Genomic DNA, 25,680 nt, shown 5'->3' with positions numbered 1-25,680 from the left:
AACTCTAGCCCTCAGCCCTTCAGGTCAGTTTTCAGCCCTGGATCCACAAGGTCAGCTGGAAGTTTCTGTTCTGACTTTGAGTTTATACTTTACTTCTAGCTATTGATTTCTTTGTCACTGGTGAGTGAGGACATCAAATTTTGGAGGTTAAATATTTTCAGCATTTCTACATGCTTATAATAGAGATGGTCAATGTGGGAGGGAGGGTATCCCTATCAACTTAAACAGCTAAGATGACAGAATATTTCTTCTGTGCTTTATTATACAGGATAGTTATAGGATTACAAATAAATTATGAAGCTCAACTACCATGGAAGCTTTATTTATTTATTAATCTTTAATGGACTGTCATGTTCATCTAGCTAACGAAGAAGTCTTAGCTTTTGGTCTCCATTCTTACTGTGAGATCACATGTGTGCTCAGTAAAAAAACATATATCGTTTATTAAGAAATCATTGCTGAGATTTCAGCTTTTGCTCTGCTGCTTCCTGCTCTAACAGGTCTATGGAAATGCAGGACCTTGCAAGTCCTCATCCCCTTGTTGGAAGTGGTGATACTCCTGGTAGCTCCAAACTGGAGAAGGCTAATCTCAGCAGCACATCTGTCACCACAAATGGAACAGGAGGTAAGTGTACCTACCCGGAGGCACCCAGAATCACATTTCAATGTTTGCTATAATTTCATATGTTAGGAATCTGCTAATAAATCCATATTGGCAATAACATAATCAGCATTATGTCCAGGGACAATATGGCTAATAGACTGTTATTCTGCTGATTTTCTTGAAACTTTTGCACCTCCTCTGTAGCTGGAAAAATTCAGAAAAAGTAGATGTCCCTGAACAACATTTTAAAGACTTTTAGCAAAGATTCCTTTTTGTATTTGCCCTAGGAAATATTTCAAAACAAAAATGTAGAAAATGTGGCCAAAAGGATTTACACTCTGATATTGTGTGTGTGTGTGTGTGTGTGTGTGAGAGAGAGAGAGAGAGAGAGAGAGAGAAATTATACTGTTTTTGGTTTTATTTTGAATTGCAGGAGAAAGGCTACCCCAAATTTTTCTTAAAAACCTTTTTTCTTAAGAGGTTTGAGAATAGAAAAATATTTATGTCTGCTGCACTCTCTTTTCAAGGAGATTAATACCTGATATATTTAAAGTGGGAATTAAAATTTTTTCAGATACTTTCTCGTTTGATTAGCCTATAATCATGCCATAGCATATGGTAACAATAACAGCTATTTCAAATATTCTGCCCTACTGATTTTATAATATGTATTCAGCCATCAAAAGATATGGTCTGATTTTTGCATCAGAATATATATATGCATCACATATCTATATATATGATATATAGATATACACATGTGTAAACTATTTTTAAATTATACATCATTTTGAAGTTTTATCTATTTTAGTCCTTAAAGAAAAAGTATATGCATTTGTTTTAATTTATAAACTAATAATATTAGATAATAGCATTTGCCACATCATATTTTCTTTTGAATTTTCAATAAGTATTTATGAAATTGACACACCTCTTCCCATTTATTTTAAAATAACTGTGCAGTCTAAACTTTTTTCTGTAAAATTGTGTGCATTGCAATTTGCCTGTATTTAATAATGTTTTACACCAAACCTTTGTAGATTAACATTTCCTTGTTTATGATGTTTATTTGTCTCTAAACATGCATCTATAATTTTAGCTAATTAATTATAGGAGTGCAAATTTGTAAGATTGTTTAGTGATGATTTCTGGTGTAAGGACATTTAGATTTAAACTTTAACTTGGGTACATGTAATAAGATTTTTAAAACCTCTGGAATCAAACCTTGGAGTTTCACTAATCATCATGTATATGTATTTAACAGAACTAAAACAGACCTGATAAAAATAAAGGGTAGAAATCATACAGTGCAGTTATGATTTTAGCTAAAAGGTCAGGCACCAGTGCAGGCATTGAAGACTATTCCTGCACACTGAGCAGGCATTCGGACAATGAACCCTTATACTGTTCCTGTTCTCAGGGGACAACATGACTGTTTTAAACACTGCAGACTGGTTGCTGAGTTGCAACACCCCCTCTTCCGCAACAAGTATGAGAGATGATGGTACACTGCATGTGTTTGGGTGTGTTGGTATTGCCCTTCTGATTTGCTTTCTGTGGCTCTTTCTGTTTGCATTTCCTTTTCTGTTTTAAGTACTTGTAACAAAGAAGGAGAAATAAACATGACTTTTTGTTGCTTATAGTTAATAGTTGACTATGTTTTTTCCTTACCAACTAGTATTCTAATCTTAGCTTCCTTAAACCAGCGGTATTTTTTCTTACATTGGTTTATAATGTTGCACCAACAGATGCATCTGTTGTTTTTCTAACTATGTATCATCTAAGTGCCTAATAGAGCGCAGCAGTCCTAGCTCTAAGAGCGGGTGAACCAGATTGCACAGACATACAAACTCGGTCATCCCCGTAACCTACAGACAGTCTTCATTGAAATTCTTAACATGGCAAAAAGATATCTGTGATTTTAAGGACTTCAATAAATAATCCAGTTAAAGTGCCTAAAGTAACATAAACATTTAAAATCCCATCATTTAAAGAATTATCAGTGTGAAAGCTATACATTTAAAATTATAAATCAGTATTAACCCTTAAATACTTTGAACTATAATTACTACATTCATAAACATAAAATATATAAAAGTATAAACAAACTTTCTTTTTTTAAAAGAGCTATTTATTAATTAGAAAGAGAGGGTGGGGAGAGGCAGAAGGAGAGGGAAAGAGAGATTCTTCAAGAAGACTCCTCGTTAAACACAGAGCCTGACATGGGGCTCAATCCCAGGACCCTGAAATCGTGACCTGAGCTGAAACCAAGAGGCACACACTCAATGAATGAGCCACCCAGGTACCCCATAACATTTTTCTTTTTCTAAGTCAAAAGTTAATATACTACCAAAATCAAAAAATAAAAACAAGACTATAACACTTACATGGAATCACAGAATAGTAAAATTAAAAAGAAGACCTCCCTACCTGTTGGAAATGTGCATTTCAAAAGAGTGGTTAGGATAGGCAGTTTGGCCGGATCTCTCTGTATCTGATTAAATTAAAATATATGACCCAGTGAGTGAAAAATAATTCCATTATATCCATTATTTATTTTTAAAAAATAATTTTAACTTGAAATGTTTTTCAGTTCCACACTTGAAATACACATTTTATTCTTAAAAATCTGTTGCAAGAATTTAGTTTCTCTTAATTCTAACTCGGGGGTCTTTTTCTGTAAAGAGCTGGATAGTAAGTATTTTAGTCTTTATAGAACATACCATGTCTGTCTCATCTACTCCACCCTGCCACCCTAACTCAAAAGCAGCCATAGTCAATGCATAAATGAATGAGATTCATCAGGTTCCAATAAAACCCAGTATTTAAATTCCATAGTTATCACAACACAAAATATTCTAGGTTTGATCTTTTTTAAAAAAAAACATTTCATTTGTAAAAAACATTCTTAGCTCACTGGCTATTGTTCTGTTTTCAGATATTCATGTAACATGGGCAGCTTTACCATAGTGAATATGTACAGTGTTTAGTAATTTATATGAATCTCAACCAGATATATTTTTCTAAGTGTTAAGTATCAGATTTTCCTAGTTCTTAGTGTTAATGTTAAGAGTCATGTGGCCATGTGGGAAGAACAAAGAATTGTGTGTCAGGAGGAACGCACTTACTAGCTGTGTTACCTTGGACGAGTCACTTAACCTCTCTGAGCTTTAATCTCTTTCTATAAAAGGAGGAAAGTAATATTTCCCTGCCAAAGCTTCTGTGTTAAATTGTATACTAGTGTATACAAATTGTTCACCAGTAAAAACCAGTATGTTTGTCTTTCTTTAATTAATAATTCAATAATGACTAGGCAATAGTTTTAAAAGAAAATGAAAACATACATTATGTTAAAAGGTTTTCTAATATTTGGTCATAAAATATATTTTTCTGCATTTAGAATGTGTAAACTGGCTAAAGAAGGCAAGCTTTTAGTAATAAAATGTTAGGTATACTTTGATTGTTAACGATGTAGTCTTGGTGGCATACTGACATGAAATTTATGAATTTATGAATTTTAATGACTTTGGGAAATTTATTGTATGAGTGTTTGTTGGGTATTTATAGCACAAACTTAAGGATTTGGTGCATATCTCTCCCATTGACAATAAACTGTTTTATCTTTAATCTTGGGTTTTATTGTGGGAATTGGATCCCTTTATAAAATTATTATAATAAAAGAAAAAAAGCAAAAGCTAATTTAGTGGCTTTTGAAAACCTTTCCATTAACTTTGAGATTTTCAAAAGGACTTGAATTATATAGTTTTTACTAATATGAATAAGTTGATAGTGTCTCCTTAATATCTTACCATGTTATATTGGTACTCTTAAATATATTACATTATTCTTTGAAGTGATTTAAATTGTTTTAGTACCTTAGAGCTAATTACATCTGCAGATTTATATTGGAAATATAAATATAATCTGCAGATTTATATTGGAAACTAATTTTCCTTTCAAATTTTTATTGCTTGTAAAATTGTTAAAATGTAGAACTGTCAATAAAAGTAGAATATATTCAATCATACCCTAGCATATAGATCAGTGGTTAACAAATTTTTTCTGCAAAGAGTGAGATAATAAATATTTTAGGCTTTGCAGGTTATAAGGTCTCTGTTTTAGGTATTCAGCTCTGCTGTTGTCCCACAAAAGCAGCCATAGACAATGACCTTGGCTGTGTTCAAATAAAACTGGATCTGTGAACACTGAAATTTGAAATTAACAGAATTTTCACATGTCACAAATATCCTTCTTTAGATATTCTTCAACTGTTGAAAAATTTAAAAGCCATTCATAGCTCACAGGCTATCCAGAAACAGGCCATGGGGAAGATTTGGCATGTGGGATGTAATTTGCTGACCCCCGAGATAGAGCTATATGTATGCTCTGTATCCTTCATGTATATGCATACTTATGCATATAAATGCATGCCAATCGTATGAAAAGTTACAGAAATACATAAGATTTTTATTTGCTTAATGGTGTCAAGATTCACGATTAGCTGTACTTTACAGAAAGACATCTGTTGGAATTGCTTAGGATAGGATCTGAAAGTGGATTTTCACTTTCTCAATTAAAATGTATCAAGTTCCTGTTATATGCCAGGCTCTGTGCTAGGAAATGGGAACCCAGTGACCTATAGAATATGATACTGGCCATCAAGGGACCAAAAGTCTAGCAGAGGGAAACAGACAAGAAAGTAATGAGTGCATAATGTGTTCAAGGTGAGTGCATAGCAGAGGGAGGGAATATTTGATTCTACATGGAGATTAAGAAAATGCTTTAGAGAGAAGGTTTGGGGGAACCTAAATCAGACATTCTGATCAGATTTACAACATTTTCTATATTTAAAATCTATATATCATAGAAAAGAATCTTCCAGAATTTTTATTATGTTTATTATACACATGATTTTTCTTATGCAAGGGGTTTATTTCTGAATGTTACATGTTCATGAAGTAGAACCATCTACTATTGTGCCTCTATTCTTTTTAGATTCTTTTTTTTTTTAATTAAAGCCATAAGCTGCTTTATCAAATTATTTTACAAAAATTATTTTATTTCTAGATATTTAGGAGTGAAAGACACTTGGTGCTCATAGAGTGAATATATTGATTCAGACAAACTAAGTCATAGGCTATACTAATTATTAAAAATCGGTAGGCCATACTGTATGCTCCTCTGCAGTGTTATAAATTGTGTCCTTCCTGATCTAACTCCTCCTGAAATGCTTTGCAACACCTATGCTGTCAGAAGGAGCTACGGGTGATTTTGTGGTTCAGAAAGAAGTATATTTAGAATTAGCATACATATGTCTTTTAAGTGTACACCAGTTTAATCACAGATTTTGGAAGATGAAATGTATAATGTAAATTACTTGGGTCACCTTCTCTTTCAGGGATTAACTCTGCTAGTGCAACTAATGAATATGAACTTTGAATTATTACAATAAACAGACTTTCTTCACAAATCATTAATATACATTAACTTTGTACTTGAGTTCCAAAGATAATCTGAACCAACAAGATTAAATTTGCTTTGAAAATATGTGTAGGAGGGTATGGATGAAGGTTGAGGCACAGCTGACCCTGGACAATAATCCTGTACAATTTTGATTTAGTCCATAGGTATCAATTATTTTTAAAGGTAAAAAAAAATCCAATTATACCAATATATTATAATCAATATATTAAAAATATTTTTACTTTTTAAAATATCTGTCTCTGTGAAAAAATCCAAATTACAACTATATAACAAGAAATGCTTGTATTTCTTAAATAGTAAGTTCTGTACGAAGTGCTATATATAGTTTCTTATCTCACTTTTAGAGAAACCCTGAACTACTGGATTAACCCTGAACTCTGAATTACTTATTTTGAATATATAGAGGAGTAAAACCACAATACTCTTTAATTTCAGAATTTAAAATATGATTGTTACTTTTGAAATCCAAACATTTGTCTGTAAGTGTCATTTTGTTGAAAAATATGATGTTTCTCTTTTATAGAAGATTGTCCTTTCCATTTTATAGCATGAAATGATTCTGGACAGTGTCCTAATAGGTGAAAAACCCTGTTGAACCTGTGTTAATTTAAGAAAAGTGAAATACAGTGAGAAAAAAATACATTTGAATGTGACCATGAATATACACTGATCATCATTTGGAATGAGGATTTTTATAAGTTTTAGAAAATAGTAAGATGTTTCATTGGTGAATATCTTTCCAGTAATGCCCTGCATGTATTTAACTAAAAACAAAGTTGTCTGCCACTAGAAAAGTATATGGCATATTTAATTTGAAGTACATAAGCAAAACCAAGACAAAGGAAATCAGAATACATTTCAAATATATGTGGACCTTTATTGAAAATGACTTAACATTTTTCAAAACTTTATAATTAAGATAGTATTTCCTTTGTCCTAGTAACCTATTTTATAAATATTAAGATACTCATTTGTATTCTGTCTTCTTCATCAACTAATCATGTACGGAATGTCCATTTCACTTCTCTTGGTTTTCTGCCCCTGAAGGAGCAAATGATTTACTATTACCTAAAGTTATTTTTTTTTTGTTCACAAAAGCAAACCAAATTAATTTGCATTTTACTTGGAGCTCAAGAGATGTTTGTTGATGTCGACCTAATGTGAGAATAATTTACTTTCTGTAGCAACGTAATCAAATTTCCCTCTTTTCCTTTTTGTTCTTACCTGCATGTGAAAAATAAATTAGCATTAATGTGCAGTTTTTCCCCAAATCCATTTGTTGAATTATTACTTTAAAATCCATGCATATTAGTACACCGAACGCTTCTTGACATCTATGATTCTCTTCATATGCTTTTTACAGATGCCTTTTCTTGGTAAAATGAAACTTCTTTTTCTGCCATTGACTGAATTCAGACCTTTAAAATTTTAATGAGCAACGTTCCTAGTATAGTGGATGCAGTCACAAACTCTTCGTCTCCCTTTTCTTCCTCCTCCTTTTGACCACCTGAAACATGCAAATTGAGGAGATTATAATCAACATCAATACAAAGTTGGGATCCAAAGTAACAAAACTAATCCTCATGTCTGGCTTCTAGACTAGTTTTTTAGACTCAGCTCACGTTCTGATCCTTCCTCCTCAATTCACAAGCAAAATACGGAATTTTTTTACGATGATTTTACAAGTATTGCTTATAGATTTAGGCCCATGTACATAGGTATTTAGCCAGCAATAGAATTTGGAAGTTTCAAGAGACTGTCCACCGTATCAGTGTTGCCGAAGGCTTTGGGCTGTACTTTTTTGTCAGAAGTCAAACGTGGGCATTACATCAGAGAGAGAGATTTACATCCATCCTGGCCATACTCTGGATCATCTTCATACAGATGAAAGGAATTCTTGAATAGTTCGTGCTGCCTGAGAGGCAGTATGGTTTAGAATTTGGATTCTGAACCCATACCACCTGGTCTCAAATTCTAGTTCTTCCTAGCTATGTGACTACAGGCAAGTTATTTAGCTACTTTGTGCTTCAGCTTAGTCATTTGAAGAGTAAGATGATAATATCATCTACCTCATAGGATCGTCATGAGGAGGAAATGAGTTCATATCTGGAAAGCATAGCAGCAGCCCCTGGCACATATTAAATATCTTTTAAGTGTGTGTTGTTATTATCTGCTTTCACACTTGCTCCTTATTGCCTTTTAAGAAATTTCATGAGAAGACATGGAAAATGTACTGTAGTAGCCTGTTCTCTTATTTGCAGTTTTCATTTCTGACTTTTTTTTCTTGAATACGTTCTCTAGAGGATAAGGCTGTTCTCATCCATCTCTGAGCCTTTGTGGGGAGTCCCTGTGGTGAACATAGCCATTTTTATACCCGAAGGCAGGCTATTATGATGGAGAGATTGTGGATGGAGAGCTAAAGACCTGAGTTCTGATCATAGTTTCTTCATCTCCTGCAAAGGAATGAATGCAAACTCCTCAGCCCACTCTTCAGCTTTCTGTTATATAAAATGGAGACAGTGGTTCCTATCCATGAGAATTGTTTTAACGATCAGCTCCGTGTCAGTGGTCTAGCACATAGTAAGCTTCTGATAAATAGTTTTGTAGTAGTTAATAATTTTGTTGTGGGAAATATAATTAGCAGTCAGGTATAACTATAAATGCATCACTATGTAACAGACTACTATATAAATTACTACCGTAAAGTTTTCACCACCAATTCATTATTTATCATTATACATTAACTAGACCCTATGCCTCGGATTATTGTTGTTATTGGAAAATAGGGCAAGCTTAAACTTCCCTTTTGCTAGGGTAAGTAATCCAAATTTCTTCACTACTGCTTTCCAACATTTAAAGTACTCCTCTGAATCTTTGGGCAAATCTTCACAACATTTTTTTTTTTTTAAGATTTTATTTATTTATTTGACAGAGACAGAGATCACAAGTAGGCAGAGAGGCAGGCAGAGAGAGAGGGAAAGCAGGCTCCCTGTGAGCAGAGAGCCCGATGCGGGGACTCAATCCCAGGACCCTGAGATCACGACCTGAGCCAAAGGCAGAGGCTTAACCCACTGAGCCACCCAGGAGCACCTCTACAGAACATTCTTAAGTCATGAATGCTCACTTAACTCCAGGGCTCACTGCGGGGCAGGAGGAGGGGGGTTCCGGTCAATTCTGTTTGTGTGGAAAGAGAGCATAATCATTACTGCATGGTTCTCTATCAGCTAGTTAATTGCCTTTCTAACAGAGTAACATTGCTAACTTGCTTGGTTGATGGGGACACTCTGACCGCACTATTCTTTTTGCCATGTTTGCTCATGGTTGGCTAGTCTTCAGCTTTCTTCTTCATAGTTTTCTGCTTGCTTCTAAGTTATTTAACTGTATCATTCCATTCATAACCAGGAAACACAAGAGGTGTTCAGTAGAAAATAATTTAGTTGATCCCCTTGCTGCTGTGATGTACGTAGCAGAGCTTTGCCCACAAAGGGAAAATATGGTGTGACAAAAACAGGTGGAGGCTTTTCCACGGCCCCCTTCCCCCACTCACTGCATCTAATAATGACAATAATGATGTGTGCCTGCCGACATCATTCCCAAGTGAGGATTTTGGCAAAATATACAACTTCAGAGTAGAAATAACCTTTTAAATAGTTTTCAGAACTGCTGTAGAAATGATCTTTCTCTCTGCTTATCTCTGTAATGCATTAAAAATTGTTATACCATTAAAATAAAAACCCAATATCTTACGACTGTTTAGTATATTTAAAAACAAAAATCTATTGTGTGCCTCATTGTCCATCCATCTCAGGAACAGTCCCGTGGTTTCTGTATTTGCATATGCTTCCATTGTACTTTTATGCAATCTATCATGTGTTTTTTAAAAAATGTCTCCTTGGGAAGAATAAAATATAAGCTAGTAAATCTCTTTGTTATGATTTGGATTAAATGGGCTAAGGACCGACTGTGATTCCTTTGTTCTGTCTTTTGACTCTAATGTCAGAGGGTGCTTAGGTGAGTTACAAATGCAAACATGTGTACTGTTCTTTCCCCTTATAAGGTTGACTGCCTTTAAAACCAGATCTGAGAGAACTAGCTTAGTCAGAGGATTTTTGTATTAAATCCTCTAGAAATGCATGTCCATTTTTTAGAATCTCAATTAACACAACTTTCCTCATCGATTTCTCAAGTGTTCTCTTGCATGCCCATGGTAGTTGGAAAAGCCACTAGTGGAACAGTCAGCATCTTTGATAAAAATTTAGAAATAAAACTCACATGTCCTTATTCTTCTACATAGTGTCTCTCCTTGCAGTCAAAACAGAGCCTTTGAACAGCAGTGAAGCGGCCACCACCGCTGGAGACGGAGCCCTTGACACTTTTCCTGGGTCAGGTAAAGACTCAAGCTCATGCGTTGCTACCTACACATTGGGGTACACATCATCTTCCTGGCGAATGAGCAGCATAAATACCAAAACGAAGTTTCGAGAACGCGAGTTTTTATCACTTTAGTGTCTGATGTGGTGTTTTGAGAACTAATGGTGACAGAAGTGTGTATTTTTTAAAAATTATATTTGGCATCATTTTTGCTGGATTTGCAGTTGACAGCAAAACCTCCTCTGACCTCCTTGTTAGAAATAAGCGGGGCTGGCTTCCTTTGTAATGATTTTATACAGTGTTTAATTTAATCATTAGGTTGTAATCGTTGGCTTTGTTCCCTTAACTTGTCCATTTAAATGGCATAAAAAACTCCCTTCTCTCCCAACATTCGAGATGTAAAACTATCCATTTGATTCCTTCTAAATAACCTTGTTTCCTCTCTGGGTTTAAAAAAATCCTCCTGTGTAAGCAGCTGAGTGACAAGTATTAAAGGTTAATGGGCTGCTGGAGGACACATGCTGGTTGCATTAGGACCCAGCCTGAGAGCACTACTTTCACCTAGTGCTTCAAAGAGAACAATAGCGTATCTTTAAACAGCAATCCTTTTAAATATAAATGTCTGATAACTCCCAGGCGGGCACAAAGGACACGCATTAAGTTGACTTTGTTAAAAATTTTAAGCTACAATATTTAGTTTATTATCTGGTGAAAGGATTTTTTTTTTTTTTAAACCCGAGAAGGAATTTGAATAGCACAAAGATGAACAGTAAACCAAGAGAAATTTTTGTGGTAATTTACATTGTAGTTCTTTTGGTCTACTACAATATTTCTTATGTTTCATCCACATTCTCACACACAAAGGTTTTACGTGGGTATGCTTCCGGTATAAAGAGCGGAAGTATGTCCTTGAATATAATATTGAAGCATACATTGCATTTTCATAGAGATAGATGATCCCCCCTCATTAATTCACACTGATTGGGAGCAGTTGCTGTGTATTCACATAAATATTGGTATTTCAGACAGAAATAGGTAATAATTCATACACTCTGCCTTGAGACTCACATGTGCTAATTCATACCCTTTCTAGCAATTCACTTGCCTTCCACAAGATAAATAGGTACCAACTTACTCTAGCAGTCTTTACTCCTGACCTACCATAACTCTTGTAAAACTTTCTGCAGAGTAAATGCTTTGGAAACACATTTTTAGGGAAAGAAGTGGAATTATTAAGTAATTGCTGGCATACTTAAATACCATACCACAAGTTCATTGAAAACTAAATGACAGCATTGTAGAACGTTAGCCGCACAAGGAATTTCAGAGGTCTCTGATCTGATTTATAGGCAGGAGCACAGAGGTGCAGATAAGTTAAAGGTGGTGAAGGCCAGACGGTCCAGGTCTCACAGCTGGTCACTGGTATGAATGAGTGCAGAGCCGTGTTCTGATCAGTCTGGGAGTCCCTTCTGTAATAGTCCATTGGAAAATACAAAAATGGAAAAAGAAATAGCTGTGAGCAGTCATCCTCTCTAAAATTCATGCATATTATCTTTATCTTTATCTTTATAAATAGTTACCCAGTTTTCTTTTACGAATTATCTAAGGCTGTGCTGTCCCGTAGTCACTAGCCATAGGTGGCTATTTAAGTCTAAATTATTTAAAATTTGGTAAAAGTAAAAATGTTGTCTCTAGTCACAGCAGTCACATTTCAAGTGTTTTAAGAGCTGCCTGTGGTCTTTTTGTGGCTATGGTGTTGAATAGCTCAGATATAGAACATTTTTAGCACCATGGACCAGGTCCCTTTGGACAGAGTGTTCAAAGTCAGGGATTCCCAACGGCAGCACTATTAAAAATTTGCTAACTTTTTTTCTTTTTTTGTTTGTAGTGGAGGATCTGTCCTCTGCATTGGAAGGGGTTTAGCAGCATCCCTATTGTCTATCCTAGAAGGATAGTAATATTCCCCAGTCATGATAACCCAAAATGTCTCCAGACATTTTAAATGTCCCCTTGTAGGCAAAAATCCTACCTGCCCAGCTCCCTCACTTCCCATCTCCTGCCCCACTGAGAATCTCTGATCTAAGGTGTCACAGTAATTAGACTAAAACCTTAAAATTGTTTGCATCACCCTCTGAGAATCTGGTAATACTATATAGAAATTTGCTTTAATTAACTTTCAGGACATTTTGAAAACAAGCAGTTTGTTTACTTTTATTTGCAGAGATGATGGAATATAATGAGTTGAGCGCGTTGGGTGATAACTCTCGTTTACTGAAATGACAGTGGGGAATGAGAGGAATGTCTCCGAAATCTGTACGTGGTAGTCCAGAAACCATACTGGAGATTAGGCTGCCCTGTGTAGAAATAGACTTTACTCTGGTCAGCGGAATCTCAACCCACCTTAGTGAAATTTTGTTGTTTTCTGTTACCTGAGGATAGAATAAATACATACATTTTAGTTTAGAAGCAAGTTTTGTATGATAGAATAAATACATACATTTTAGTTTAGAAGCAAGTTTTGTATGAACATCTTAGTTTTCTGAGCTAGAGGTTTTGCATTCTATTTAGCAAGTGAACATATAGACATTAATAGAAATTTTAAATGTTGAGCCTTGGTACTGTTATGGGTACATAATTTTAATATTGTCTAGATTCATTCATTAGCAGGAGGAAAATCCTATATTCAGATTTCCATTCAGGCATATGGGGCTTTTTCTCTGAAATAATTTTGCTCTTTGACTTTTTTTTTTTTTTTTTTAATAAAAGTTGCTCTGGTGGATGGTTCTTTTCATTTTCTGATGTCACTTTGAAAAAGTTTTGTGGTTTGCAATCTTGAAAAGAATTGATTACTATAAAATGACTTTTTATAAATAAGTGACAACCCATGGAGTTATGCCTCATTTAACTATATTTTTACTCACTATTGTGAGTTAATGAAACAGACTGAATTTCGTGGGGAATAACAACATTGCTGTTATGTAATATATGCTTAGTGTCTGTGGTGTGGTAGAAAAAGCATGTTCTCGTTAAGGTGATTTGAAAGTTTTAAACATTAAGCTTTTAATAAATCAGTAGAAAATTAATGGTTCATTGGTCAATTGATTTGCAAATTTAAATAGCACATTCACTTAAATTTTGTTTAGTTAAAACATTTAACTCTCTCGTCATATTCAGTGATTTTCAAACTGATTCATAATATCCTTGAAAACATACTTTCTGTGCTATTGCTATGAAAAACCATAATATGCTTTCCATACTCAGAGCTTACAGGCCAAATAGCATTTTAAATACACTAAATTCTATGTGTTTACGAAATGACAGATCACAAGGGTACTTAATAGCATTTGGATGTAGGGATATATCATGTTTCATAAAATAGTTAGCAACCTAAACCTATTTGTCACTTTTACAATTCTCAAAGTTTAGCTCCAGAATTATTATGAACAACTTAGGAAGGACACAGTACTTTGAAGTATAACTATGATTGATTAGACTAAACTAATTCCAGCACTGCATTGTGTACTACTTTAATCTTTTTGAAAAGTGAATGAACAGCAGATGGCCTAATAAAGACACTCTGTGTGCTTGCCCAGTATGGATTGGCTCTGAAGGGACTGCCTCAACACTATGGAGTCCATGTACTTGCAATACATCTGTCTTAGTCAAGGCAGTTGGTTAAGAGAAACTTCCAGACTTCTGAATGCAGACCAGTTTGGGGCTCCATGTTAGGACAAAATGTTAACAGGACCTGACTTTCACCTTTGAGTTCTCCTCAAGAAAGTGCTGTCTCTGATAGTTCAGAATATATTTGTAAATATGATCGCTGGGGCATTATGCAATGGTGTTTCGTAAGACATGGTGTGTCACCACTCATGCTTTCTATGCATACTCCAGTTAGTACTCAGATATCTTGGACTCTGCATTTTTAACTGCTCATCTGATTGGTAAAATTAGAGCCGTAAAAATGATAGCATTTTACAATTTCAAAGTGCAGTTGGAACCTCACATTTTTCTTGAAATTTTATTGTATTTTTAGTAGAATAGATACGGAGGAAGAGCAATATGTTGCTGTCCTAGTTGGAATTTAAAACATAAAACCTAAAGTCTGAAAATTCTTTAAAATTTACTTTGTCATGAAATCATAACGATCTGGAATCAAGGGTATTTATTTCTACTTAATCGTACGTAAGAATATCCTACTGATGTGAGAAAATGAAAGAACGACAGAGAGAAAGGATTGTGAGAAGATTTCATTTTATGCTCTTAGACCAAACCTGAAGCAGTTCCACTAGAAGAAAATATTTAGGCATCTGTTTCTGTTGAGAAAATCATTTTTTTCTGTTTAGGAAACGAGTGACTTTGTAGAAACATCTCTTGAACATGATAATTTCTTCAAACTGGCTTTGTCATTCTAGTGAAACATATTCACGAAGCAACTTTTTTTGCACTGGTTTTTTTGTGTCTTACAGTAATAACAAGTAGTGGCTACAGCCCCAGATCAGCACATCAATATTCCCCACAGCTATATCCTTCCAAGTAAGTGCTCAGTCGATTCCTTTGTGTATGTAAGTGTGTCATAGATAGTTGAATAGATGGGTGCTTGCACAGAGCAGTTGGGTGTGTTAGACATACGGACAAATACCCTATACAAATCCAGGAACAGCGATATACTCCTGTTTGTCCAAACAGTCCCTTTAATTCTGGATCTTTGTATACCTCGAGGAGAGTGTCAAGCTCAAACCAGAAAACACTGATTTCTGAATGGAAATTCAAAAATGCTGACTAGCTTAAGGAAAATCTGAAAAGATTACATCTTATTCAAACGTTAACCCTTCATAATTTGTTCCATATAACATCATTTTCATGGGATTTCAAGTTCTCGGGCACATATTTTAGAATAATGTGCTCTATTGTTTTTATAACAAACAAAGGCAACTTATTGAAGGCAGGGGTAGAAATTTCAAATTTAACAATATTAGGTATATATCTGAATTTGGTTACAATCAGCCAGATGTGTTAAGGTTTTGGAGTCATGATCCACATACGTTTAAATGTTATTCTCTGGAGCAGCTACAGTCTCTGCCCTTAAGTACAGACTGGGGTTTGGATATCCGCTCGGGAACATTCTGTAAAATGTGGCACAATAAAGGGAGTGGCACTCCATTTTTTTTCAGGAAGCAGCTGCCTACCTTTATCCTTTCTTTTCTTTTTTTAAATATCCTGTTCTTGGCAGAGAGTTCTTGGTATGACTTGTGTATCGGTGGTATAGCAGCAGGGGAGACTGTAGGTGGAGACTGTAGGTAAGCTCATGAGCTTGCTAGCTGGCCTGGGCTCTACTTCCCTGGTCCGCGCATTAATTGAGATACTATATCAGAGGTCAACAAGTACTGTAGACGGAAGACTTTAGATCTAATACCTGATCCAGATGTCTCATTGTATAGGTGAGACGTAAGTCTTTAAGGAGTTTAAACCATTTGTCCCAAGTTGCTATACTGACTGGTAGCAGAGCCTGGGCTCCGGACATTTGGATTCTTATCCTTTCCCTGTTGTTAGAATTGTATTGTGGATAAAGAAGAGGATTACTTCCTGGCTATGATAAGGTTTCACTGAATCTAAGCTGTCTGAAGTAATGTGCAGTCTTTGTTGCCACAGTAATGCTATTTTTCTGATATTTAGGCCCTATCCACACATTCTTTCTACACCAGCAGCTCAAACGATGTCTGCCTACGCAGGCCAGACTCAGTATTCGGGGATGCAGCAGCCAGCGGTCTACACAGCCTACTCACAGACAGGACAGCCCTACAGCCTCCCCACTTACGGTATCGCACGTCTTTTCTCTGCTTCTTGGCTTATGAGCGGGTAATCTTGCTGCCTAGTGCTTAGATATTCTAGCGTAAGTGACAGATCAGGAGCAAGGTCATTCTACTAATGCGAGGGTCTGCGCTCTGCATTTCCCAAACAGATCTGGGCGTGATGTTGCCGGGCATCAAGACCGAGAGTGGACTTTCACAGACCCCATCCCCATTACAGAGCGGGTGCCTCAGTTACAGTCCAGGGTTTTCCACCCCACAGCCAGGCCAGACACCGTATTCTTACCAGATGCCAGGTAAGCCACCACACAGGAAGCATGTTACGCGAGGAGGAATTCTCTGGATGAGACTCCTTGGCTTCAGAATAGGGATATGCCTTCGTGAAAATGGTTTTAATTGTTACTGCTGTTTGGATCCGAAAAGACAAAGAGCTAGAGAAGAGGGGGAAAAAAAAAAAAAAAAAAAAAAAACCGTGGTGGAAAGAATTGAGTATACGTCAGGAAACGTGACCTATACCAAATTTTAGTACTTAAGTTGAAGTTGTATGAAATTGGCAGGAACACTAAGTCCAAGCAGAGTAACCTCCAAGCCATGTCAGTCATACACAGGCGTCTATTTAAGTGAGGTTCAAAGATTCATGTGTATTTTCTTGTCCATAATCCTTAAGTATGTAATGCTGCTTTGATTATATTTAAAAATGAGTTAGTACCTTTCTAAGTCCTGTTTACCATTGAACTATTTTGGATTTTCTGTTCATTCCTCAAATACCTCTCCTCTATTAATACTCTATTTCTTCCTAGAAATATTTATATAATTTGTACTCCCCCCCCCTGCAACAATCCTCTGCATCTGAGTATTTAATTTTGCTTCTACATTTGGTCATTATGTAGTAGTTACAGAAAGAATTTTAGTGACATAATAAATGTATTAAAAGCATTCTATCATTTTGTCTGTTTTGTTAGTCATAAATTTGGGGTTATGTAAATCATACTTTTTTAATCAACCCAGTGCTGAAATTTTAGTCCATCGACTAAAATGGAATAATTACCCAGACCTTTTTGGCTGAAAGGGCAGGTCTCTTTTTACCTAAGCTATAGATATATAATAGTATATATAGAAATATAGTTACATAAATGTTAAAGCCACAGTGGGCCACACATCGTCAGTTAGGAGTATGAAAGCAACCATGAGTACATTTTCATTGATCCCCCCAATACTTCATGTCGGATATTCTGGGCCAGATCAGTTTGTGTTAATTATATAATATTATTGCAATTCTAAACACATTGATAAAACAAGTAATCAGCTGTGTCAGTAGTCTTTCATTTTACTTTTTCATAAGTCCATTCCACGGAACATATGTTTAAAAAATGATCTTTAAATTGATATCTCACTTGTTTTTAATTTAAAAAATAATTTAAAATTTTAATTTAAAAAACGATTAAATTTCTAACTTCATAGTCAAATCTTTGAAGGCCCTCAAGCCCTAGTGACTGTACTATACTTAGTCTGAGTCCCATTTCACATCTTTCTTGGCTCCAAGGAAAGGACAGAGGAGGAGAGAAAAGACAGGGTGCTGCAAGCATCAGTTCTAAGTTGGTTCTATGTTTCCTAAGCTAACCCCATCCACATGTTTAGCTCAAATGGTTTCTGTGTGCATATGCAGCTGGTACGACCATTTGAAAGTTCCAGTAGCTTCCTAGGAGTACTCTGTCTGCATAACATTTTATTCTTTGAAAACCTCTGCTCTTCTAGACATTTAACCTTCAAAGGTTAACTGCTGTCCTTAAGACTGTTCCCATGTGCTCCTGTTTAGTCCAACAGACATCAACAGCAAAGACTTTATCTGTTGTCACAAGAAGGATAGAGCTAAGCACTCATTTCCTTATAAATCTCTCAACTTCAAATTGCATGTTTTGTTGCCTTAACAAAATTAAAAATATACTTCTCTCATTGGATTCTGCAAAGTGAAATGTTTTTACTATTTTGCAAAGAAATACTTTTTAAGTGCAATTTGTTCTTTATTTCTAGGTTCTAGTTTTGCACCATCATCTACTATTTATGCAAATAATTCAGTCTCCAATTCAACAAATTTTAGCGGTTCACAACAGGTATAGTAGTTTTTTTTGTATTTAGGCTTTTTGTGTCTGTTTCAGATCTTTGAAGAATAGTTTTGGGTTATCGTGTAAGTGTATACTCTCCTAGAAAAAGGTTTTTTCAAGGTGGTAAAAAATTAGCTTTCCAGAATTCTTGGGATCTGTGTTATTCTGGGTATTTTAGGTTTTCTGGTTGTTTGTCCTTTAAACATTTAAGCCATGATTTTTATTTCAATCATTTGGCACAGAACTATAAAATATATTTTGTATTTTCCTATTATTTTAAACTGTTTACTAAACACAATTTTATTTTTGACAAGTTATTATGAAAATTAAAAAACTGAACTACAACCAACAAGTAGGTTATGACGTTGATAGTACAGAATATTTGCTACTAAACCAAATGCTTCTTGGATTTTTTTTCTTTTAGTTCTGTGGTTCATTTTAATAAAAAATGTTTGATTCCTACTTTCCTGATAACTGTAATTTTTGCTTTTGTCAGGGTGCTTGCCTCTAGTAGTCCTTAGTCCTCCTCTTAATTATGCTTTCTTAGTATTTTTGTGAGTTCTAAAATCTAGTTTGTTAGAATTGTGTGTGGAGCGAGAATGAACGTTTGTGATGGGTGAATATACTGACACTTCAGAATCTTTTGTGCTTATTTCTTAGTTCTCAGTCAAGTTCAGAGTCGTTGAGATAGAAGGGTAGTTGATTTCCTTGGTGGACAATACACTATTTTACTTTAACATAGTTGTTGGACTTTTATATATTAAAAAATCTAAGTTATTGCACAAGTGCGTTCTTTGGATTTATTGAAGGGATTATATCAATTGCCTTCTTTTAATGTTTATTAATGTAACAAAAGGCAAAAAAGGAATTGTGATTATTAGTGTGGAAAAATACTATTTTTCATAGAATTAAATCATGTAATTTGGCATTAGTTAGAAAAAATGGTTTCTTAAAACATTAAACATCAAAGCTGGTATGTCTATTTTATAATGAAAAATATTGAGAATTTTTGATAATCCAGGTAGCTTCATTTTACTTACTTTTTTGTTGATACAGGAAACATTTATTGAGCACTTATTATTCATTAGACTTTTGACCAGGCATTGAAAGTTCAAAAATAATGTCATTATTTTCTGCTGTCTGGAAAGAAGCAATTCTAACAAAACAGATAGGAAAATAATATGAACAGAGGGTAGGATATAATTAATATAATAGTAGAAATACACACTAGGCAGAGTGGTACATAGCATAAAGGAAAGACTACTCTGTTCTACTTGGGAGGATTTACAAAACATTCATAAAGGAGAAGAAAGATTTATAGCCTAAAACAGATCCAATACTATCTAAACATTTAAATACAGTGGCTCCAATATGACTCATAACCTATATCTTGGACCATGGTTGGAATACCAGTCTATTAGTTTAGCTAATACTTATTGAGTAGTTATTATGTCTTAGGACTTGATCTGTATGCTGGGGACATGTAAGTGAGGAATGAAGTGGATAGGACCTGGGTTCTGGCCTCCTGGATATCACCAACTGCTGAGAGAAGCAGACAATAAACCAGTAAATGCATGAATAAATATAGAATTGGAAAGCATGAAGAGTCAGAACGGAGTCTATTAAAAATATTAATATACATCTAATTTTGAGTAGGGAAGATTTTGTGGAAGGCTTGTCTGTGGAAGCGACATTTGGGACGTCTTCTAAGACTGGTGAAGAAGGAGGGCCAGGGTGTTTCAGGCATAGAAAGTAGCAGGTACCAAACCTCTGAGAGGTGAAACCCTTGGTGTGCCAGTGAATTCCAAGAAGGGGAGGGTTTAGTTTGTGCAGAGGGGCAGAGGGGGAAGCATATTTATGAAGATAGGCAGGGCTCTGTATGTGTATCCCTCTGTGAGGGATTTCAGTTTTATTCCAAGCCCAATGGGAAGCTATTAGGGGATTCTAAGCAGGAGCATAGTGTCATACTGTTTATGTTTTGAAAATATCACTCTGGCTTTAGGCACTTTGGAGAAAACTAAACCTGGAAATGAGACAAATTGGAAAACTGGTCCACTGGCTCCAACAGGAAGTGAAGGTAGCTTGGACCAGGGTGACAGTAGTGGGAGGAAGAGAAGGGGGGATCTCTGAGATATGTTTGAGTACAAAAAGATGTTTTAGTCACCAGTAGCTAGCAGTGTGGACCTTTCCTCCAAGTCACTTCATCTTCCCATAAGGACGTTAGTAGCCTCAGGGAGAGCTTCAGCACACAGACGTCGGAGTTAGCCTCTCTGGGGTCCAGTTCCAGCCCGCAACTTGCTAGCTGTCTGACCTCGAGCACACAGATTCACCACATTGTGCCTTCGTCCCCCTCAGTGAAAAATGGGGTAACAATAGAACATAGGCGGGTGTGAGGATTAAATGGGTGAATCCACTTAATGCCTTCAAACACTGCCTATGTAAGTGTTTTACTCTGACAAAGACAGGTTGCTAGGAGCTTTGTCCAAGTATCGTTGAGAGGTGTTTTCCTTAGCTTACTGGTGGTGATGGAGAACATCAGATCCTGAAATTAGCAGACAAACAGAATTTTCGTTTCCTGCCATACTAGAGTTGAACTAGACAACACGGGGGTTGGGGTGCCAAATCCCCATGCAGTCAAAATGCCATGTGTAACCTTTGACTCTTCTAAAAGTTAACTGAAGTAACCCACTGTTGACGGGAAGCCTTACTGATGACTTAAACAGTCAATTAACACAGACTTTATATGTTATAGGTGTTATATATTGTATTCTTAAAATAAAGTTAGCTAGAAAAAAATGTTATTAAGAAAATCATAAGGAGGGTGCCTGGGTGGCTCAGTGGTTTAAAGCCTCTGCTTTCGGCTCAGATCATGATCCCAGGGTCCTGGGATCGAGTCCTGCATCGGGCTCTCTGCTCAGCGGGGAGCCTGCTTCCCCCCCTCTCTCTGCCTGCCTCTCTGCCTACTTGTGATCTTTCTCTTTCTCTCTCAGATGGACGAATAAAATCTTAAAAAAAAAAAAAGAAAATCATAAGGAAGAGAAAATACATTTACCATACTATATTCTATATTTATTGAAAAAATCTGCGTATCAGTGGACCCATGCAATTCAAACCCATGTTAGTCAAGGGTCATCTCTACTTAATCCTTTCTGATAATACACATATTTGCTTATACATATATTTACTTACATAAAGATTTTCCTTTTTTGGAAACCACATCAAATGTGGATCTTTGTTCCCTTAGGAACATGTATCGGGGAATCTTAATCCTGACCAAGGTTTTATCATCACTGATAACAATTTGGGCTAAAACATGCTAGATACATTAAACACAAATTATTGCAATAAATTCTTATTTGTTATCTTAATATGTAAAGGATTTTGAAGGATTACTTAGATTACTTTAAGGTTCTTAGAATTTTTTAATAAAAGGCAGGTCAGAGGAGTTGACCCAATGCTTTCTTCTTTCTCTAGCAAATGAGGCCAACTCAATATTTGAAAACCTCACTAGCGACTTTAAGTCAAGACCTTAGATGACACATAGCCTATGAAACCATGGGTAAAAACTCTATTATTCTATTTTCTTTTATGTACTCTTTCACCTAAGACCTTAAGACGTACATTCCCAGATAAGTAATCGTGGTTACGTGAGGCATGAGCAGCCTTTAGGCAGTTGGAGAGTTATGTGCTGGACCTAGTTGGTGAAGCCAGCAGGGTAGTTCGTAATTGTGTGAACTCGCTAGGATCACCTCAAAACTGGGGACTCTAAAACAAATGGAACCAAATACTAACCTTTCAGTTACCATAGTGATTTCTTTTCTTTGGACCAGAAGTAATTTCTCCTTCAAGGATACATACGTCTCAATTCTTCTTTCAGGATTACCCATCCTACACAGCCTTTGGCCAAAACCAGTATGCACAGTATTACTCAGCCTCCACGTACGGGGCATATATGACGTCAAATAACACAGCTGATGGCACATCGTCGTCGACCTCAACCTATCAGTTGCAGGAATCTCTCCCAGGACTGACCAGCCAACCAGGTACAGATCTTCATCCAGGTGAAATACTTTGATGTTTTGCTGGGTCTCCTATATGGGGGAAAAGACATTTTGGAGACCAGGCTGAAAGTTCACATCTAATGATGCTGATATTTCATCTGGGCCAATACCACCATGTAGGATGAGGCTTTTCTTCCAGTGTTTCAAAAAACCCTTCTTTTAGATGTGGATGGTTAAGAGATTTTAATTTCAAGTGGTCATATATATATATATATATATATATATATATAAGCATACATACGGATATAAAAAAGTCAGTGGAACTTTTGCCTGACTAATCCTTTCTTTTGTAAAGATCATGACAATATGGAAAGGCTGTAGTAATATATTCTTCTTTGGGTATAACTGATAGTATTTCCTTTAAGCTTGAGAGCCTGTGTAGCTCTTTCATCTTTGTGAATCCTCAGGAGCTCTGGGCAGTGAACATTTCCTGCATTCCTAGGATGTGTAGGATCACTGGCAGGTAGTTTAATATCTTTCTCTGATTAGCACTTACTTAAGATCCGTTGTATTCTTCCATGTCAGAAGCTTATCTGCAGTGCCACTGGACTTGAATTTGCTGACACAGCTGAAGTATTTCAAGCTAAAGGCAAATTTAATAAAGATTCATTGTAATCTCATTCAAAATTCCAGCAGGACTTTTTGGAGAAGTCATCAAGATGATTCTAAAATTACAAGGAAAGGCAAAGGAACTAGATTAGCTGAAATAATTTTGAAAAATAAGAACAAAGTTTGGTGACTGACATTGCCTGATTTCAAGACTTATTATGAAGTACAGTTATCAAAAATGTGTGGTATTGACAAAAGGATAGATACATAGAACAATGGAGTAGAATAGAGAGTACAGAAATAGACCTGTATATATACACTCAAAAATGGAACTTTGACAAAGGTGCGAAATCGTTGGAGAATAAAGGGTTTGTTTGTTTTTTTTTTAATGGTACTGGAACAATTAGACACCCACATGCAAAAATAACAACAATAATAGCACAAACAAAAAACAAGTTCCGAGACAGAATCTTGACTTGTAACTCACACCATATACAATACAAACAAAAACTAAAACTGTAAACCTTCTAGAAGAAAACATGGTGGAAATTTTTGGAGCCATGGGTTACATAAAGATTTAGTATGACATAGTATGACATTAAAAACACAATCGCTAAAAGAAAGGAAATTAGCCTTCGTAAAATCAAGAACTTCTGTTCCTTGAAGGACACTGTCATAAGAAGAAAAACACAAGCCACAGATTTGGAGGAAATAGTTGGAAAACACATATCTGATCAAGGACTTGCATCCAGAATATATAAAGAATTACCAAGATTGAATAAGAAAAATGAAGTTAAGAATTTTTATAATCACCATTAGTATGTTCAAGCTTTTTTTTCTGACTTCAGTTATTTGCAAGATCCAAACTTATCTTTTTTTGTCCAGTGTTGGAAGGACAAGAAGATGAAGAAACATGGTAACAACACTATAAATTCTTTCTAAGTGGGCCAGTGATTCCAAGAAGATTTAAGGCCATTTAACAGTTATTTATGAGTACCTAATAGGTCGCAAGTACTGCCAATATCCCAGTAGTGAATGAGATCTCTGCATACCTTTAGCTTCCATTTGACAAACAAGACAAATATCAAGCAAATAATTAAAACTTTATGAGTGTTGAAAAGGGAAAATGCTAGATAATACAAGAATGTTAGCAAGAAACTAATTTGAACCTAAAGAAGTAAAAATGAAGCTAACACTTCAAGTAATAGCCAAGATATGCTCAGATCATGAATTGATGAAATAATGATATTTCTTTTTGGTTCCCTCTTTAGAATATGGTCTCTAACTATGGCTCCAAGGAAAAACTGTCTAGTATTCTACTAGACTTTGTCTTTGGTGCTCCTATAGTTCAGTTTCTTTCTCCTTATCTTCCCTTTAGAGCCTCCCTTCTGTGACCACACAGCCCTCTTGAATTTCCAGTCCTTGTCCCCTTAAGGCTCCTGTTTAGGCTTTTCATCTAGCCCCAGCCTCTCTGAGTGGTTGTATCTTGTGCAGGGCTGGGACTAAGTAAGGCCAGGGAAGGACAGGGTACAAAACTGAGGGAGGCATTCATTCTCAAGACCCTTAAATTTCACACCCTTTGCATCTCACTTGCCTTAACCTCATTTCAGCTTAAATCCCATGTGCTAAATCTGTCCTGATCATCTTTGAGTCAGTAGTTACATTTCATCAAAAATATTACCTTAAGTGAAAGAATGTATGGGGTGCCTAGGTGGCTCAGTTGGTTAAGTGTCGGACTCTTGGTTTGGGCTCAGATTATGATCTCAGGGTCATGGGATCAAGCTCCATATTGGTCTCCCAGCTCAGCAGGAAGTCTGCTGTAGATTTTCTCCCTCTCCTGCTGCCCCTCCCCACACCGTGCACATGCACGTGTGCGACTCTGTGCATGAATCTAGAAGGAGGGAAGGATGGGAGGGAAAGGAAGGAAGAAAGGGAAGAAAGAAAGGAAGGAAGGAAGGGGAGAGGAGGGAGGGAGAGAGGGAAAGGAAAGAAGGGAAGGAAAGGGGAAGGAAAGGAAAGGAAGGAAGGGAAAGAGAGAGAGAAAGAAAGAGAAAGAAGGTGAGAAAGAAAGAAAGAGGAAAGAAGAAAACGTGATTTAGAATACTTGCTTAATGGATACTAGAGATACTTTAGATAAGGGGACGTCTTATCAAACTGTGAAAGATTTTTCTCTGTAGTAAATGCATAGGGAAACAGGGTAGGATGACTGTATTAAAAACAAAATCACACAAGTGTTTGATCACCAAGGTACTGGAGACCGAGTAACAGGACCAGGACCAGCAGACGGTATTTGAGCGCACTTGAATAGAACTACCATGAGTGAAAACTATTTGGTTTTCAAATATAATATCCATTGGATATCACTTCGAAATTGCTCTTGTGTATTTTGCTCTAATTTCAGTGTGATCGCAAAAGTTTCTCTGCAGCAAAGACACAGATGAGCACTTTCCATTAATTAAAGAATAATAAATATTCAGAATAACTATTTTGCTTACATTAAAAATACTAAATGCAGGCATGTAGGTATTCTGAATGTATGACTTTGGATATGATACATCCATGTGTAACATCCTCATAGTACTATCAGAATGCAATTTCTTTAGCTTTCCATTGATTGCTGATGCCAACAAATAGAGTTTGACATGATTTTCAGGTCTTATCAGACTTTCTGTTGAATTTAGAAGAAATCATTTTTACTT

General features: G+C 35.9%; 1 protein-coding gene across 2 annotated transcripts in view; it reads left to right on the top strand.

The window, feature by feature from the left end:
• Window positions 1-25,680, top strand: part of EYA4 (EYA transcriptional coactivator and phosphatase 4) — a gene marked incomplete at its 5' end in the record, with an annotated part of 266,943 nt that overhangs the window by 197,441 nt on the left and 43,822 nt on the right. The window contains 8 exons of one of the 2 annotated variants that reach the window (XM_080807217.1): window positions 501-625; window positions 2,025-2,093; window positions 10,383-10,475; window positions 14,929-14,995; window positions 16,136-16,278; window positions 16,422-16,565; window positions 18,301-18,380; window positions 22,249-22,414. In XM_080807217.1, coding sequence (XP_080663343.1) covers window positions 501-625; window positions 2,025-2,093; window positions 10,383-10,475; window positions 14,929-14,995; window positions 16,136-16,278; window positions 16,422-16,565; window positions 18,301-18,380; window positions 22,249-22,414 — 887 coding nt within the window. Of the gene's footprint in view, window positions 1-500; window positions 626-2,024; window positions 2,094-10,382; window positions 10,476-14,928; window positions 14,996-16,135; window positions 16,279-16,421; window positions 16,566-18,300; window positions 18,381-22,248; window positions 22,433-25,680 lie in introns of both variants that reach the window. The other variant, XM_080807216.1, reaches the window with a different exon arrangement.

The sequence above is a fragment of the Martes martes genome (assembly GCF_963455335.1).
Source record: "Martes martes genome assembly, chromosome: 6".
Classification (NCBI taxonomy): domain Eukaryota; kingdom Metazoa; phylum Chordata; class Mammalia; order Carnivora; family Mustelidae; genus Martes; species Martes martes.
Note: the sequence above shows the minus strand (reverse complement) of the source record. Positions and strands in the feature narration are given on the sequence as shown.